Consider the following 17,182-nt stretch of genomic DNA (forward strand, 5'->3'; position numbering starts at 1 on the left):
CAAAATCACGTACAGCTACAAGATTTTGCGCAGGAGGGCCGCCATACCGCTGTATATCTGCGTGGCGGTCTTCCATAACAGATTAAACATGTACCGCAATATGTATAAAACTAAAAATCTGTTTCTCATTGTAAAGTTCCCTAGAATGGGCATATAGCAGTGTGCAGAGGGTTCATCCAGTATTTGTCCCTAGTGGTGACACCGCAGCGAAAACCTGACAGAGATCCTAACTGCTCACAACTCTTATCGAAAAAATAAAAATAAAAAACCCACCACCACATATACATTCACTTCGAAGAGGGCTGAAGGTATATTACATTTCTGATATTTGCACTTCAATCATACAAAGAACCAGATTCTTCCTTACCAAATCGTGGGTCTAATCGTGGGTCAAGCCATGATGTGGACTTGTTCTTGTGGTTTATGTAGTATATCTCTCCTTCTTGAGTGATGGCCTGCTCCCAACCATCTGGTAAGGGACCTATAGAAAAACAAACATTTTACAGCCACCACCAACTTTTTGCATTGTGGCAAAGCATGAAAATATTTGTTAAAGTATATCTAAAACACTTTCTGAATGAATGTAAAGCGTTCTCTGACTGGACGAGGCCGGGCACTGATGTCACATTCTCCACCTCGTTCAATCAGAGAACTCTTTGTATTCACTGAGAAGATGCAAAGCAATTTTCTGAATGCCGCACGTGCCAAGTAGCCGACCTCTTGCATTCAGAATGCAGCAAGGCAGCCGTTCAGCTCAGGGTAGCCAGATTCATGTGGAGATCACTCGAGTTAGTGGTGTCTATTTCAGTGATTTCCAGCTTCCAGGGGCATTGGCCAGGTATTGTAAATACATAGTTACATTGATTAATACCTGGAATTCTTATTTAAAAGTTAAACTCTGGGCAAGAAAAAATTTCCTTTAAAAATATCCCAGTTTGTGTGCACCCAATGCCTTTGCAAACCCACTTATTACTTTGTAAAAGTAGCAGTGACCTCATCACTGCGGTGTACAAAGCCTGTGCCGAGAGCAGAGCTGTGCGAGGGACCCAGCAGCCCCCACCCACTACAGACTGCCTGCAAAAAAAAACTCTAGGAGGGGGCAGAGAAAAGACCAGTTTAATTGTCAAAGTATTGGGACGCCTGCTTTTACACGCACATGAATTTTAATGGCATCCAAGTCTTAGTCCGTAGGGTTCAATATTGAGTTAGCTCACCCTTTTGCAGCTTTAACTCTTCTGGGAAGGCTGTCCACAAGGTTTAGGAGTGTCTATGGGAATGTTTGCCCATTCTTCCAGAAGTGCATTTGTGAGGTCAGGCACGAGAAGGTCTGGGTAACAGTCTCCACTCTAAATAAAGGTGTTCTATCGGGGTTGAGGTCAGGACTGCAGTCCAGTCAAGTTACCCAACCCAAACTGGAGCTTGCTTTTCGCACTGGTCCAAATCATTTGGCGGAGGGGGCGGGATTAAGGTGTGGATTGTTTTTTAGGGATTCGGCTTGGCCCCTTTGTTCCAGTGAAGGGAACTCTTTAGGCGTCAGCATACCAAGACATTTTAGACAATTTCACGCTCCCAAAGTGGAACAGTTTGGGGGATATACCCTTCCTGTTCCAACATGACTGCACACCAGTGCATAAAGCAAGGTCCATAAAACACATGGATGAGTGGGTTTGGGGTGGAGGAACTTGACTTTTTTTTCGCACTGTCACCAGTGTCCCTGATGACCGCCACCCCTGTTATATGACTATGCTGTACTGCACTGGGGATAGTATGTAAAAAGAAAAAAATAAATCGTAATTTTACAAAAACGTATGAAGAGAATAAAAAAAAAAAAAAAAAACTCACCATGCTTCTTACTAAATACCTTGGACGGTCTTCTTTCAAAAAAGGTGTCATTTAAGGGAAATCTGAACGGTTCTGACATTTTTGGGCTTCAAGAAATGGATATATAGAGCTAGGCTGTCAGTAGATCAATTTTCAGATATATACCATAGTTTGTGGACTCTTAACTTTCCTCTAGCCTAAATAATAGACACTGATTTGGGTTATATTCAAAGAAATGTAGCAGAATACATTTGTCTAAATTTGTGAAGATTTATTTTCAAAAATTTTGTAACAAAGAAAATCTAAATTTTCAGTCTCTCATTTATTTAGCAAAAAATAAAAAGAAAGCTCTATTTGTATGAACAAAATTATAAAAATGTCATGAGTACAGTGTTGCGTGTGACAGCGCTGATAGCTGAAACATGGCCTGGGCAGGAAGGGGTAAAGATGTCCTGTATTGAAGGGATTAAAAGAAAAGCCAGTACTGAGCAAAGAACATCTAGCCCTCATTCATAAGGGCCTCATCTCCAGGATATTATTAACCCCCGGTCTAACCAATCCTGCCGCCCCCCCCCCCCTCTTTCTTGCCATGTGACAACAGTTATACTCAGCCAAGTCTGATGCCCAGGTCCTCTTGAGGGCACCACTTACAATTACAAACCCAGAGCTACAGCTGCACCCACATTGTCCCAGCCCCTCCCTTGACGCCCCTCATCCTCTGACTCCTGAAAGGACTCTTGCCATTGGACAGCCAACAGGAAGGGTCCGTGTTATGCAGGAAACAAAAGTGTGCCCTCTGACTGTGGTTTTTGGCAAGAAAGTAGTTTTGAATCTTTTAAGCCAGCCATTGTTAGTGAGGAAGGAGAGGATAATATCCACCTTTATACTTATTTTACTTACTAGATCATTTTCTCCTAAGTTTAAGGCCTGGTTCAGCTATACATTTTTTTGTTGCGTTTTGGATGCACCCAAAAGCCGATTAAGTCATACCACATAAAATCATTAAATGCACTTATGTGCACTTAGAGACGTTCTACAAACACAGAAAACATGCCTGCGTGAACGAGGCCTTAAACTAATTTAAAAGTGCAACCACTTGGACTGCATATAGCATTCTATGCATTAAGATAAAAAAACCTTGTGTGTAGCAGCCCCTCTAAATACTTACCTGAGCCCCATCTAACAATGTGCACAAGTGCCTCAACTGTCTGGAACTTCCCTCCTGATTTTGCTGAGACGCAGCAATTAGCGCCATTGGCTCCCGCCACTGTCAAAGTCAGCTAGCCAGTCAGGAGGGAGGGAGGCGGGCCAAATGACTGCTCCGTGTCTGAAAGATCACATGGAGCTGCGGCGCGGCTCAGGTGCCTCCACAACAAGCACCTAGTTGTGGGGGCACTTGACAGGAGGAAGAGGCCAAGAGCACAGACGAGGGACCCGTGAAGAGGATCCAGGCTGCTTTGTGCAAAACCATTACACAGAGCAGGCAAGTATAACTTTTTTTTTCTTTAAAAATAACAAACATAACGAGCCTTTAGTATCACTTAAGGTTGGAAATAAAAGTTTGATCAAGGAGGAATGAAGAGACAGAGCAAAGATGAAACAAAAAGTAGCAAAGAATTCTGCAAAATGCTTTACATGACAGGACACATGTGTAGGATTTTGATGCAACTCTTCCAACAAGGAATGCAATTAAAAAAAAAAAAAAAAAAAAAAAAAAAAAAAAAGACTGCAAAGCTCAGCTGGCAGATTCAGGTCTGCGTAGGAAAGGTATTCAATAATTGCTCCAGGGCTGATGTTTGAAAAGTGTGGTAAAGGTAAAAGTAAACTATTGCTCCTAGCAACCAACCACCTTTGATTTATTTACAAACCTGGAACAAATATAAGTTTGAAGAATGGTCGATTGCTATACCTAGTAAGAAACGTTCCCTTCAGCAGCCTTTATACATCAGGCCTTTTGTTGGTCTTATTTAGGAAAGCATCACAAAGCACAGCACTAGCTGCAAGGTGTAATGACCCACAGAAAAACAATGATTTAAACCATACTAATGAAAGGTAAATTCTGATTGGTTGCTATGGGTTGCCACCTCCCATTTACTGAATAAGCCTATGGGGAGGTAACTTTACTCATTACATGAGCTACAAGGGACTCCTGGGAGCTTACAGCACTGTGCACAGGCCTGCTCACCAAAGAGGACATATCCCAGGAAGCTCTAATATGACTCTAGCAGGGGTAGGGAACCTCGGCTCTTCAGCTATTTTGAAACTACAAATCCCATCATGCCTCTGCCTCTAGGAGTCATACCTGTGATTGTTAGGGAACTTCGGCTCTCCAGCTGTTTTGAAACTCCAATTCCCATGAGACATTGAAAGACCCTATCCCTGCTAGGGGCATGAGGATCATTAACATGCAACCCCGCAAAGCATAATTCACCATTACCAATATTCTGGGTGCACAAAGTATGCTTAAAGTGGTGTTGCCAAAAAAAAAAAAAAAAAAAAAAGAAAAAAAAAGTTGCTTAAAATTAGTTAAAAAAAAAATGGCAAAAAAAATTTTTTTTACTCACCTCTAAATACCTGTTGCTAGGGGGTGCCTCGTAGTCTGCCTTCTTCCTTGCTCGGGCTGGTGACATCACTTCCCCTCGTGCCGTACATTCACCTGGGACCTGTCACAGGTGACTGTACAGCGTATTACGGCGCCCTGCGCCGCTCTCGCATGCGTAGTGGGTGCCCGGCTGTGAAGCCACAGCCGGGTGCCCACAGTACGCATGACGGTGCCGCGAGCAGGGAACGAGGGGGGGGCTTCGTTCCCCTGCATTGCTGGACCCTGGGAGAGGTAAGTGTCCAATTATTAAAAGTCAGCAGCTGCAGTATTTGTAGCTGCTGACATTTAATTTTTTTTTTTTTTTAGGGGGTACCCCAATTTAAAGCTAAACTTTCACCTGCTTATTTTTTGCCCCTCAACACACCTTTCCATTTTTTATTACATTACCTTATTTTAGATCTACTGACATCAATGGGTCTCTGCTTCTCAGTGAAATACAGGCACATCATGGTAAGCGGGAGGGGCTGCCAGGATGTTGTACATAGCTTCCTGAAAACATCACAGCACCCCGTTTTCAATACTCCTCTCAAGAGTCCTGCACCCTAATGCAAGCAGTGGGCTGACTCTTGGGAGTAGTTCTGAAAAAACAAAAATACTTTGATGGGAGGATGTCTGTCTGAAGGAGTGGGTAGTTGCATGCAGGCTGTCTTAAGGAACACCCACCTGTGATGATGAGCCTCCATGATTAAAAGATCTGAAATTCAATGAAAGAAACGGATGGGTCTGGAACAGTACGGCATCCTTCACATGGGTACTGAGGCCTACATACTGTGAACAGACTTTTGCAGTGTGTCTGGACTCCAGGTGCTGCATAGAGCAGCCTATTGAAGTCTGTTAAGACGCAGCAGTTGCACAAACACAGCCACTCATCCCAACATGAGAGATGTGCAGCCTGAACACAGACAAGTGTGCTTTCGGGGACACCTGCATGTTGGTCACATGAGGATGAGTGGCTAGGTCTGTGCAGCCGCCGCATCCTGAAAGACTTCAATGGGCTGCCTACACACAGCACCCGGGTCAACACAGGCTGCAAAAAAAAGCCTAGTCAGAAAACAATGTCTCAGCGGAGACACTCCACTTATGTTGATGCAGTAATCTGTCAGTTTTTTTCATTCAACCTGCTGGTTGGACGAAAAAAAAAAAAAAAAAAAAACCTGAACGTTTGTACCCAACTCCCTTTATTTGCTCTGGTGACAATTGCATAGAAAGTGACGGGAATGCAGTTTGAAAGGAGTTTTGGGGAATCCTGGATTTCTGATTCAAGGATGGACATGGCAGCAAGCAAGGCCCTGCTGCTCCCTGTACTTGAAATTGGATTCCACCAATCAAGGGCCTCCTTTCATTTTGTACCTTGAAGTATGCCTGCTACACACGATGAGAATATTGGAACGGACGATCGTCTGATTTTTTTTTCCGCATGCTAATCTCAAAACAAAAATAAGGTTACTAAATTGACAACATTTTCGTATGACAGAATGTTTAACCCCTTCCAAGCCAGTGTCATTAGTACAGTGACCATGTATATTTTTTAGCACTGATCACTGTATTTGTGTAACTGGTTCCCAAAGTGTCAGTGTCCAAATTTACGCTGCAATGTCCCAGCCACATTGTAAGCCAATGGTCTCCGTCATTACTAGTAAAAAAAAATTCCAGTATACATCCCATAGTTTGTAGACGCTATAACTTTTGCGCAAACCAAACATACGCTTAATGGGAGTTTTCTTACCAAAAACCATGTAGCAGAATACAAATTGGTCTTTTTTGGGCTATAGAAAAAAAAGCAGTGGAGATCAAATACCACCAAAAGAAAGCTCTGTGGGACGGTATGGGAAACGGGACAAATTTTGTTTGGGTACAATGTCACACGACCATGCAATTGTCAGTTAAAATAACGCAGTGCCGTATTGCAAAAAATGGCCTGGTCGTAGTGGAGAGATACTCCGGAGGTCTAAGTGGTTAAACAAAAATCGTACAATCTGGTATAGTACAAGAAAAAATTTCGTGGACGTCCCATTGGATAAATTTGCATGAACCGCCATGATCGAGAGCGGTGTAATAATGATCAGATTATCCTACGACTGCTTCGAAATCGGTATTGATCAGACGATTTTCTGATCCTGTGTAGGGGCCGTTAGGCTCTCCAAGGAGGGAAATAAAACCAAGCAGATGAGTCAAGAAATGCTCACAATCCTGACAAACTGTGGCTGTCATCTGAAACCAAGTGGTTTTCTCCAAATTAGAAAGTGAACTTTAAGCAGGGATTTTTTACTACCTCTGCCGGAGGTCATGGAGACAGATTTCAATACAAACACACATTTCCTGTGTAAAGTAAAAATCACTGCAAACAGGCCTGTATGGAACACCATCAGCAAATGAGAGCCGACATGAATTTATGACTGATGCCATGGGACTGTGGCCTACCATGGGTATGGCAATTCTTCACCAGTGGGAATTAAAGAGGATCAAAACTTGGGTCAGCTTTAAACTTGTCCGCCACAAGGCAGAGGATCTTGTGGCGTTCTGGTCATGTGACCTAAACTTATATTATGCCTCCTACAGCAACTCTGAATCATAAGAGACAGCAGCAGCAGCATAGTCTTCATTCAGCCTGTACTAGTGCCTAGCTGCAGAATAGGAATTAGGCACAGGGTTCAAAGTAAGCGGCTGCTGAATACCCATGTTAAAAGCGGATTTTTATTTTTACTGAAGCCAAAAGTTAAAGGGCATGAAAGTATGCGTATATACATAAGTAATGGTTTATCCAGAAGGATGTCCAAGCTGCCGTGAAAGCATAATGAAGGGTCCCGGGATTCTCCAGACTCTTATGGTTTCTGCATTAATAGCAAAACTGGTTTTAGGGACTTTAAATGAAGGTATGACCTGTAAGGCCAGTTCTTCCATCCCTCTGGACTTTAAATGAAATTGTGGCCCCGTAGGTGGTTTCAGCATTGCAGGCTTCACTGCTCAGGTTTTCCACACCTACCCCCTAGTTGGGCTAATATTTGCATAAAAATACACAAAAAAAAAAAAAAAAAGAAAGAAGGATATTTAGTTCACACATATTGTAATACATGTTTTAGCTAACCAACTAAGTCAAAGTAATAATTCTTTTGCCACTGGCTAAAGAGGAATTACTTTGACTTAGTTGGCCATCCTAAACATGTATTGCAATATGTGTGAACTAAATATCCCTGTTTTTTTTTTTTGCTTGAAAGGGTATAGCAGTGTGCAGAGGGTTCATCCAGTATTTTTAGTGTTAATATGTGGTCACACCCCTTTAGCACCTGGTACATTATATGCATGGGCAAGCTATTGGGATCTGAGCACAGGTATATCTTGTTTCTTTCCAATATTTGCATAAGGGGCAGAGACCATCACTTACTGCAAGAACAGTGCGAACCCTCCCAGTTATGTCCTGATTTCACACTTCTCAATTAATAGATAGCTGCATTTTGTAAAACAGGAGCTGATGAAAGAGTGAGACACAGGGAGGATTAAGGTGGGGTTAGAACCAGCCATTTACAACCCCAGGTCTTGGCACCGAACGCATTTCCTATAGAGAACTCCCTGTGAGGGAAGGATGACATCCCAATCACAGCACTGGAGTTTGCAGGTTCTCTTTGCGCCTGTGTGGGTTCCCTCCCACACTCCAAAGACATGCTAGTAGGTTAATGGTCTCTCTTCTAAACTAGCCCTAGTATATATGAATGTGAGTTAGGGGTCTTAGACTAAGCTCCTTGAGGGCAGGGCAGCACTGCCCTCATCACCTCTCAATAGTGCTTATCTACAGACTAAACTGGATGGCACAAGGATTAGATGAATTATAGATAATCCAAAAGGCAACACAAAGGTGCAAGTAAGCAGAGTGCTAGCAAGAAAAAAAAAAAACACATACATTCACATAAACTAGCCCATGCAGACAATGGGCCCCACTAGTGTAACATGCACTGTAGCATTTGTAAAAATATTGGTTTATTGGAAATGCAATGCCTGTATGTACCTAGCTTCTGGCTCACTGATGGGACACGGAAGACTTTAGAAGCTCAGCATCACAGGAGAAAGCATGCTTCCCGGTTAAAAAGCTATGCATGTGTAGTGCATGTTTTCCCTATCGTGGCAACGCTGAGCTTAGTACTGTACATGTACGCCATCAGGACCAAGAAGCGCCCTTACTCCTGTGATGCTGGGGGTGAGAGCTTAGTATCCGATTCCTGGTAATAAGCCAGGACATAGTAATGCAAACAGGGAGTATTTTGGTCAGCCTTCATGGGTCACAGAAAAGGCCTACAGGTATAGCATTTGCATTACACAACATTTTCACAAACAGTATATTTTTAGACATTGACTTTTTTTACTGATCTAAATTTGAACTGCAAAATTCTGGCTAAAATGAGAATCACTTTTTTGCTTAGGATAAAGATCACGATTCTCGCAGCATAACATGTTTCACATAAAAAATAGGGTTATGGTTTTGTTTAACTGAAGTGTATTTCCCCCCCCAAAAAAATTGCATTTGAAAGGCCACTGCGCAAATACAGTATAACAAAATATGGCACCAATTGTGTGAATATAATATAATATATATATCTCCATAATTTTCTAGGAAAAAATACCGATTTTAACTTTAAGAAAAAAAAAAAAAAGTATCAGAAAAATGTTTAGACTAAGTGTTTAAACTTCCTTCATTTACACAGGAAGTTCACCCTTTTGATCTAAGAAGGAAAAGTTTATAGTAACTATGTTTATAGTTATCTACCACCACTGACAATGTTGGGAAAAACTTGGTAGAATGCCCAGTTTTTTTTTTCTTTTGACAGCTGAGTGAGCAGAGAAGCTACACTTGTTACATGAATGAATCAGAAATTCTGCATAGAGACTGTTAGGGGGGGTTGAATTACATTTTTTTTTTTTTTTAAACGATTATTCGTGCAGCTCTATTCTAAATGCAGTCAATTGCATTTAATGAGCCTGTACAGACAAGCACAAAAGTTGCGCTGTGTGTAGGTCAGGGTAAAAGAGGGGGGGAGTTACAAAGATCTGCATTTTACATGCATGTACTATACAGCCCAAGAAAACCTTGAAGAATTTTAGGCGCACGTGCAGAAATGTAGTTACATGCATTTGCGTTTTAATGCAGGAATTTTCTAGCAGAAATCTTAAGTTCATACATCAGTACCATGTGCAAGTACCTTTAAGCTGGGGACACATGGTCCAAAATATCGGCCGGTCTCTGTCAGAACACAAAGGCACAGCAGAAGAGTTCGCTGCACTAACATTGCTTGTGATAGTAATGCACTCTTTTTTCATTATGTGTGCTGGCTTAAATGGAAAATAAACTGAATGTGTGCATCAGGCATCAGACTACTGGGTCCCCTTGTCTGCATGGGCCAGTTTATGCAAAAAGTGAACAAAGCCTTTAACATGGACAATACATGACCTTTGGAGGACAAGTAGTGTCTGGTTTCTTCAAAAAGAAACATTAAACACACACAGTGTGAAGATTATGTGCCTACAAACCTGTTGGGTTCATGAGGTTTGGCTGCACTGGAGGGCTGGTGGGGGCAGTGACATTCATCTGCGACAACATTGCTTTTCGAGGGTCTTGCCATGTGGTGGTCTGTTCAATATGACTAAAAAGAAAAGAAAGCATAGCATTAGGTTTGTTATAAAAATATAAGACAACTATTCTAGTTTGTATTTTTTTTAAATTGTTTTTCTAGTTATAGTACACAAACAATTGTAACAGATATGGAGACAATTAACATTGTCAATAATCAAAAAGGTATAAAAACAAAAGATGAAAAGTCCTATAAAATACTGGTAAAAAAATAAAAACGACAAAGCTTAAAATACAAATTAAATTCAAAAACAATTTTAAGTGTTAACTATAACTGAACACAAGGGAAAGTGCTACATATCGAGAACACACGGCACAAGAGTCCGAATGCGTTCTGTTCTCAAACGTGTATTCTTCAATACGCAAGATACCATTCTCTTCCAGGTATAAATCTAAAAATAAGTGGAACACTGCAAAAGTGATCCAGTCGCCAAACGAAGAGAGGAACTAGCTGTCCCCTGTAAAAGGGGGATTTTCATCCATCTACCGTCAGTAAGTTAAAGTGTTACTAAACCCACAAAAGTAAAATCAGTCTGTATATGCAGTAAAGCATGCTTGTTATACTCACTGTGGAAACTAAGGGGTTAATACTCTGCATTGTGTAAAAAATCAGTTTGATCCTGTATGCACAGATCCTTCCCTCTGCACTGTGTCCCTGGACAAGTCCAGATAAAACAGATCCTTTGGAGTCAGGCTGCACATGCTCAGTTCGTTGTGTATTGCTAGAGGGTTTTTTTTTTCCTTGGGAGAGTGCAGCACAGGGCCAATCGGCATTCAAGAGTCCTGCAGCCTCATAGGACAACTCAGTGCAGTATGAAAACTCCTCCTACAAGCCTCACCAGGAACTGATAGAAATCACAAGACTCCTATATACTGCTGATGAGAAAAGGAAAATAAGCCATTTATATTTACAAAAATATTTCCATGTTCTGTGTACTGTGGGAGACCAGATATAGTGAATATAGGGCATCGGGTTTAGTAACACTTTAAAGCTTCCCTCTATTTGCATACAGGACAAATGTGATACAGGGGTATAGGAGAAGCTACAGCAACCAGCGAGAGAAAAGCATCAGAAAACAACCCCCCCCCCCCCCACCACAAAAGTTCTGGAAAGACTGAGTTTTATACCGTTGGATAGATGGCTAGTTGTTAGCCCCAGGGGTCCCATTCAAATCTCAACCACGGCACTACCTGCATGGAGTTTGCATGTTCTCCCTGTGCCCATGTGGATTTCCTCCCACCCTCCAAAGATATGCTGGTAGGTTAACTGGCTCCTGTCTAAACTTGGCCTATGTGTACATATGAATGTATTAAGCTCCTTGAAGGCAGGGACTGATGTGAATGTACAATATATATGTTAAGCGCTGCATAATTTAACAGCGATATAAAATTACCTGTAATATACCAATATTCCTCTTCAATGGGCTGCAGGTTTAATTTTTGCACCTGGTGACAAGGTCACTTTAAGAATGAATTGTAATAAAGGCAATAGGTGCAACCATGATATTACATAACTAAATCTGACAGCCAGCTGGCATGACATCCCACGTTTTGTTCCCAATAAATGTAATCTTGTCGGCTCAGGAACACCCAAACGTATGCACACACATAGTACCAGACTAAAACTTGGGCACACCCCTTCCCCGCAAACACATACTATGCATGTGTGGGGTGGTGCCGGCCCAACTCTACATGTGTGTAACGAGGATCCCCCTATAGATGGGCAACGGCTTCTGACTCTGAACCGTACGAGGTAAGAAAATATCGCACAGCGCAAAATTACATTCATCAAGAAAGCCAATCAACAAACATAATCCTTAGGCGATGCCTCAAAAAAAAAAAAAAAATAAATAAAAAAAAAAAAACACACAAATCTTATAAAAATTGTAACAGGTTTTGGCCAATAAAGGTCCTCGCTAAACATTTTAAGGATAATTTTTGAATACCAATGAAACGATCCTCTAAAATTGGGAATGCAAATCCCAAAATGTACATTGATATATTGGCTGAAACCCAGCTTTTTTTTTCTGCCTGTGGGGCCTTAAACAATGTATGCCCTAGCAATGTACGCATTTGTTCTTTTCTTCTCTGTTATATACACTTCTGAGTGGGTTAAAGAGGGATTCCACCAAAAAAAAATAAATATTAAAAGCCAGCAGCTATAAATACTACAGCTGCTGACTTTTAATAAATGGACACTCGCCTGTCCCGGGGGCCCAGCGATGCCGGCAGCCGAGGCCGATCGATCACTCGGCCCTCGGCTGCTGCTGCCACCATTCTAGGTGAGGGAATCGAAGTGAAGCAAATCGGCTTCACTTCCCGGTTCCCTACTGCGCATGCGCGAGTTGCGCCGCGCAATAGGAATTGTCCGTGCTGTCTCTGGGACCCGTGTGTGTCCCAGCAGACAGCGCGGCAGGGCAGGAAATGGCGTAGACTCCCACGGGAGTCTATGCCCGGAAGTGGGTGAAAATACCTGTCTTTGACAGGTATCTCCACCCCCCTCCCCCCTGAAAGGTGTCAATTGTGACACCGGAGGGGGGGAGGGATCCGATCAGCGGAGGTTCCACTTTAGGGTGGAATCCCGCTTTAAATATGTTACAGATGTGCCAAACACTACCTGTTAAGCCTCCCACAAATTTTATTGGCCGATAAAAGTAAAAGGTGGGGAGGACGCTGCTTCACAGTACCATGAACATTGTTACCCTGGGACAGGTGGTGTTTTTCCAGCAGGATAACTAGGTAAAAATAAAAGGACATAAAAACAAATAAAATACACATCTATGGAACGATGAGCTGCAATAGATGGCAGGATACGGGGGTATAGCCAGGCAGGATCAGAATTTTTTTTTAGGCGATAGAAGGGGCCATATAACACACCAGACCTGTACTGTATAAACATGCTTTAAGTGAACAGGATTTTTATTTTATTTTTTGTGGGTTAACGCTTTAAACTGGCCATACACAAATCTGAGGAACCAGGCGTAAAAAAATAATAATAAAAAGTTAAGTTACTGCAGCCATTTAGATGCTGCCACTGTTTGGGTACTCTGACGGCCACAGGTGCCAGCTGTCAGTATACAATAGCTGGCAGTGGAAGATATGCCGGGCTGAACGGGAGGGATGTTAAATGAAAAGTTCACCTTTAATTTTTTTCTAAACTCCAGACCACCATGTCCAGATAGATATAGTATTAATGTACTTATTTTGCAAAAATAACAGCTTTTCAAAGCCGTTTAAAAACACTGCTTGATTAGTCGTGCCTTTCTTCCTGTGTGGACTTTAGGTCATGACACAGGAAGCAGTTGCCCAGCTGAGGTTAGATGGTCAACTTCTTCCTGTGTCATGTCTGTCCAGGAAGTGAGGCAGAAGTAATGGAGACGCATTTTTTAAGTCGCTATGAAGAGGTGTAAGCAAATGTAGAATTAAATTGAAAGTGGTTTAATATTTTTGCAAAAGTACATTAAAGTGATTGTAAAGGATAGTTTTTTTTTTTTTTTTTTTTTTACAAACATGTCATACTTACCTCCACTGTGCAGCTCGTTTTGCAGAGGCCCCAAACACACTCTTCTGTGGTCCCCCGGCAACTCACGCAGCACCTTCCCGCATCACAAGTGACCCCCTAGGAGAAGCACTCTTCTGAGGGGGTTACCTTGTGGGCGTGCCCCGAGTCCAGCATTTGCATCCACAGACACAAATGCTGGACTTGGCCCCACCCTTACACCATTGGATTAGATTGACAGCAGCGGGAGCCAATGGCTGCGCTGCTATCAATCTCTTCAATCAGGACACGAGACACCAGTTGGAGCTGGTGTACTCGTCAGAGGAGAAAGACTGGGTTCAGGCAAGTAGAACAGGAGCTCTGGGGGGCTGCAGCATGAGAGAAGGTTTTTCACCTTAATGTATAGATTGCATCAAGGTGAAAAACCATGAGAATTTACAGCCTCTTTAATGCTATATTGGTACATAGGGGCACTAGAATTTAGAAAAAAAAAAAAGTGAAGGTGAACTTAACCTTTAAATTGTATATGGCCAGGTTTAGCAATGCTGCTAATGCTTCCTGTGGCAAGAGATGGCCAGCAAGTCTTAGCCTAGAATACAGAACACGGCTAGAACACAGACAGGTGTTAGAAAACAAGCTAGCCCTTTGGTTAGATTTTTTATGAGCAATGCAGTATTGGAATTACATCAGCTAAAACCTGTAAACTTGCAGAGTTTTAAAATATCACTAAACCCACAACAGTAAAATCAGTCTGTATATGCAGTAAAGCATGCTCATTATACTCACTGTGGAACTTAAGGGGTTAATCCTCTGCATTGTGTAAAATGGCTGTTTGATCCTGTATGCACAGATCCTCCCCTCCTGCACTGTCCCTCTGGACAAGTCTGGACAAGGCCTTTGGAGTCAGGCTGCACATTCTTAGTTTGATGTGTATTGCTAGAGGTTTTTCTTGGGAGAGTGCATGTGATCAGCACAGGGCCAATGAGAAAATGTCAAGACAGAGGGTCAGGTGCCCTGCAGCCTCACCGGACAGATCAGTGCAATATGAAAACTTTCACCACGAACTCATAGAAATCACAAGATTGCCATATACTAACGAGAAGAGGGATTTGGCAGTTTATATTTACTAAAATAATTGCATTTCCATGTTCTGTGTACTGTGGGAGACCTGATATAGTGAATGCAGGGTCCTGGGTTTAGAAACACTTTAAATTAGAATCTGTGCCATATTTAGGAGACTCCGTACCAGGCAGTGCTACCTCCCATAACCTGCACAGATCACAGCATCAAATATTTGTCACACAAGAAATGAAAAACCCCTTAACCTCAGAAATTTGATTAACTTCTTAGTAAATAGAAAGGCATAGGTGGTCACACACAGAAAGATTGTTACAAGAGGAATCCAAATCACATGACGATTGCCTTTATGAGAAACAGATGCTGGTGACTGGACAGACATGTGAGCCCCAATGAAATATGAGGTGCTGGAGTACCAGCTATGAAAACCCCGTCCCCTTCACCCCTCACCATGTTACAAAAAAAAAAAAAAAGACAGACAGACAATAGTAGAAAGTGCATGTACTCGTGTGGTCCTACCTTAGCAAGAGACACGCTATGTGTGCCCCAAATCAAATTTTGTCTCCTAAAATTAAAAATGTCTTATTCCGATCCTCCCCCAGTTACTTGAGTTGGAGAGCGCTGTTATACTGGGGAAGGGCACTGGGAGACTAGAGCATACGGCCAAAAAAAAAAAAAAAACACAAAGACAGGAATGACAAGAACTGGGCTTTGTACAAAATTACGTGAAGCGGATCATCTTCTGAAAATATAAGGATTATGGGGCGATGAATCACAGGCTTGGTCACCTTAAATAGCTTCCTTGTTCATGATGGGTGAGCAACACATGCAGTTTTGAAGGTTTACTATTAAAAATTCTAATATTGACCTAGTAAATAAAAGCTTCCTTATCCGTGCCCTCACTCCTGGGACAAAGCGACTCTGTGGACACACACAGCTAAACATATGGAGTAAACACCGGCCCAGAATGAGTCACTGTGCTCACAAGCCAACCCCACTGGCTATGGGGTGTTCAGGACTAAGGCCATGTACTAATGGAAGGGCTCCTTCACAGCAGCTTTATGTTCTATGCGGTACAAAGCACAGGCAGCCCTTCATATGGAACTCAGAACATATTGTCTCCATGACGCAACATGTTCCAGCATGCAGCACCATCAACCATGTCTACAGATCTCCATTCTACACGGGAACCAGTGATCATCGTGTGTTTAACTGCAAACAGTCATACATACACACATTATATATGTGTGTATATGTATACACACACACACATATACATATATATATATATATATATATATATACATATATATATATATACATACATATATATATACATACATATATATATATATATATATATATATATATATATATATATATACACACACATACACACACACACACATATATATATACACATATATATATATATATATATATATATATATATATATATATATATATATATATATATATATATATATATATATATATATATATATATATATATATATATATATATATATATATATACATATATACACACACACACACACACACACACACACATCAGGCTCCTGCAGACACTTGCTACAGTTTTTTGCCTGTACCACTGTTAAGAGTCAATGAACTAGGACCCTCACAGTTTGAGAGCTTTAAGCTGTCTGCAGTGGGAGACGGTACTTGCAGTTCTCTCATTCACAGACAACAGTAAATGATTGAGGTGGCAGTACAGCCACACTGTTTTTAAAATCTGTCAGTGGGTGCGGGGAGAGGATTCCCTGCCTGCTGTCACAAGGGTTCTCTACCCTCTGATTAAGCCCCCATCTTTGGGAAGTAAGGGCGTAGCCACACATCTCTGCGTCATGCATTTCCTAAGCTGTCAGCGCGCTCAGGTTGTGTTTAAATACCGGCATATGCATGCGACAGAACACCTTGGCTGTGAATGCGTTTTTTTAAAGGATATACGCAGAGAGCAATAGAAATCTTCATTATTATTGAGGTGATATGCAACATTAAACCAGACCATAAGGAAATGACTTCAAGTTGGATGTGTGGGAATATCTGGCCATGTATGGTACCACTATTGGAGTTAGACTTGAGTGTCGTCAGACCCACTAGGGCAGGGATCTGCAATTAGCGGACCTCCAGCTGTTGCAAAACTACAAGTCCCATGATGCCTCTGTCTCTGGGTGTCATGCTTGTGGCTGTCGGTCTCGTTATGTCTCATGGGATTTGTAGTTCTGCAAGAGCTGGAGGTCCGCTAATTGCATATCCCTGCACTAGGCTTTAGTGTTCTAATCATCAGGTGAGCATACAAGCATACAAGTGAGCAGAGCACTGAGAAGTGGGTTCTTTGCACATTAGATAAAACAATTGTGTTGAACACAAGAAAATAAAAAATGTAAAAATTAAGGATCTCATGTGGTGGATTTTCCTGCACAATGGATTATTAGAGACATATTTGAACATTTAAGCATTTGGTCTTTGAGTTATAATTTGAGGCACTCATTTAAGAGGGACCATTTTCACAATTTGTTACCTTTGTATAATTCTATTGTAC

The 17,182-nt window shown here is 41.7% G+C and overlaps 1 protein-coding gene across 4 annotated transcripts in view; it reads right to left on the reverse strand.

The window, feature by feature from the left end:
* Positions 1-17,182, reverse strand: part of YAP1 (Yes1 associated transcriptional regulator) — a 94,652-nt gene that overhangs the window by 24,415 nt on the left and 53,055 nt on the right. For 2 of the 4 annotated variants that reach the window (XM_077484392.1, XM_077484391.1), the window contains exons 3-4: positions 9,941-10,053; positions 368-481 (exon numbers count right to left, since the gene is read on the reverse strand). In XM_077484392.1, the coding sequence (XP_077340518.1) occupies positions 368-481; positions 9,941-10,053 (227 nt within the window). The remainder of the gene's footprint in view (positions 1-367; positions 482-9,940; positions 10,054-17,182) is intronic. The other 2 variants (XM_077484394.1, XM_077484393.1) reach the window with 1 other exon arrangement.

Source organism: Lithobates pipiens, unplaced genomic scaffold (assembly GCF_037356315.1).
Source record: "Lithobates pipiens isolate NorthernLeopardFrog02 unplaced genomic scaffold, aLitPip1_a1.2 Scaffold_16, whole genome shotgun sequence".
In the NCBI taxonomy this organism is placed as follows: domain Eukaryota; kingdom Metazoa; phylum Chordata; class Amphibia; order Anura; family Ranidae; genus Lithobates; species Lithobates pipiens.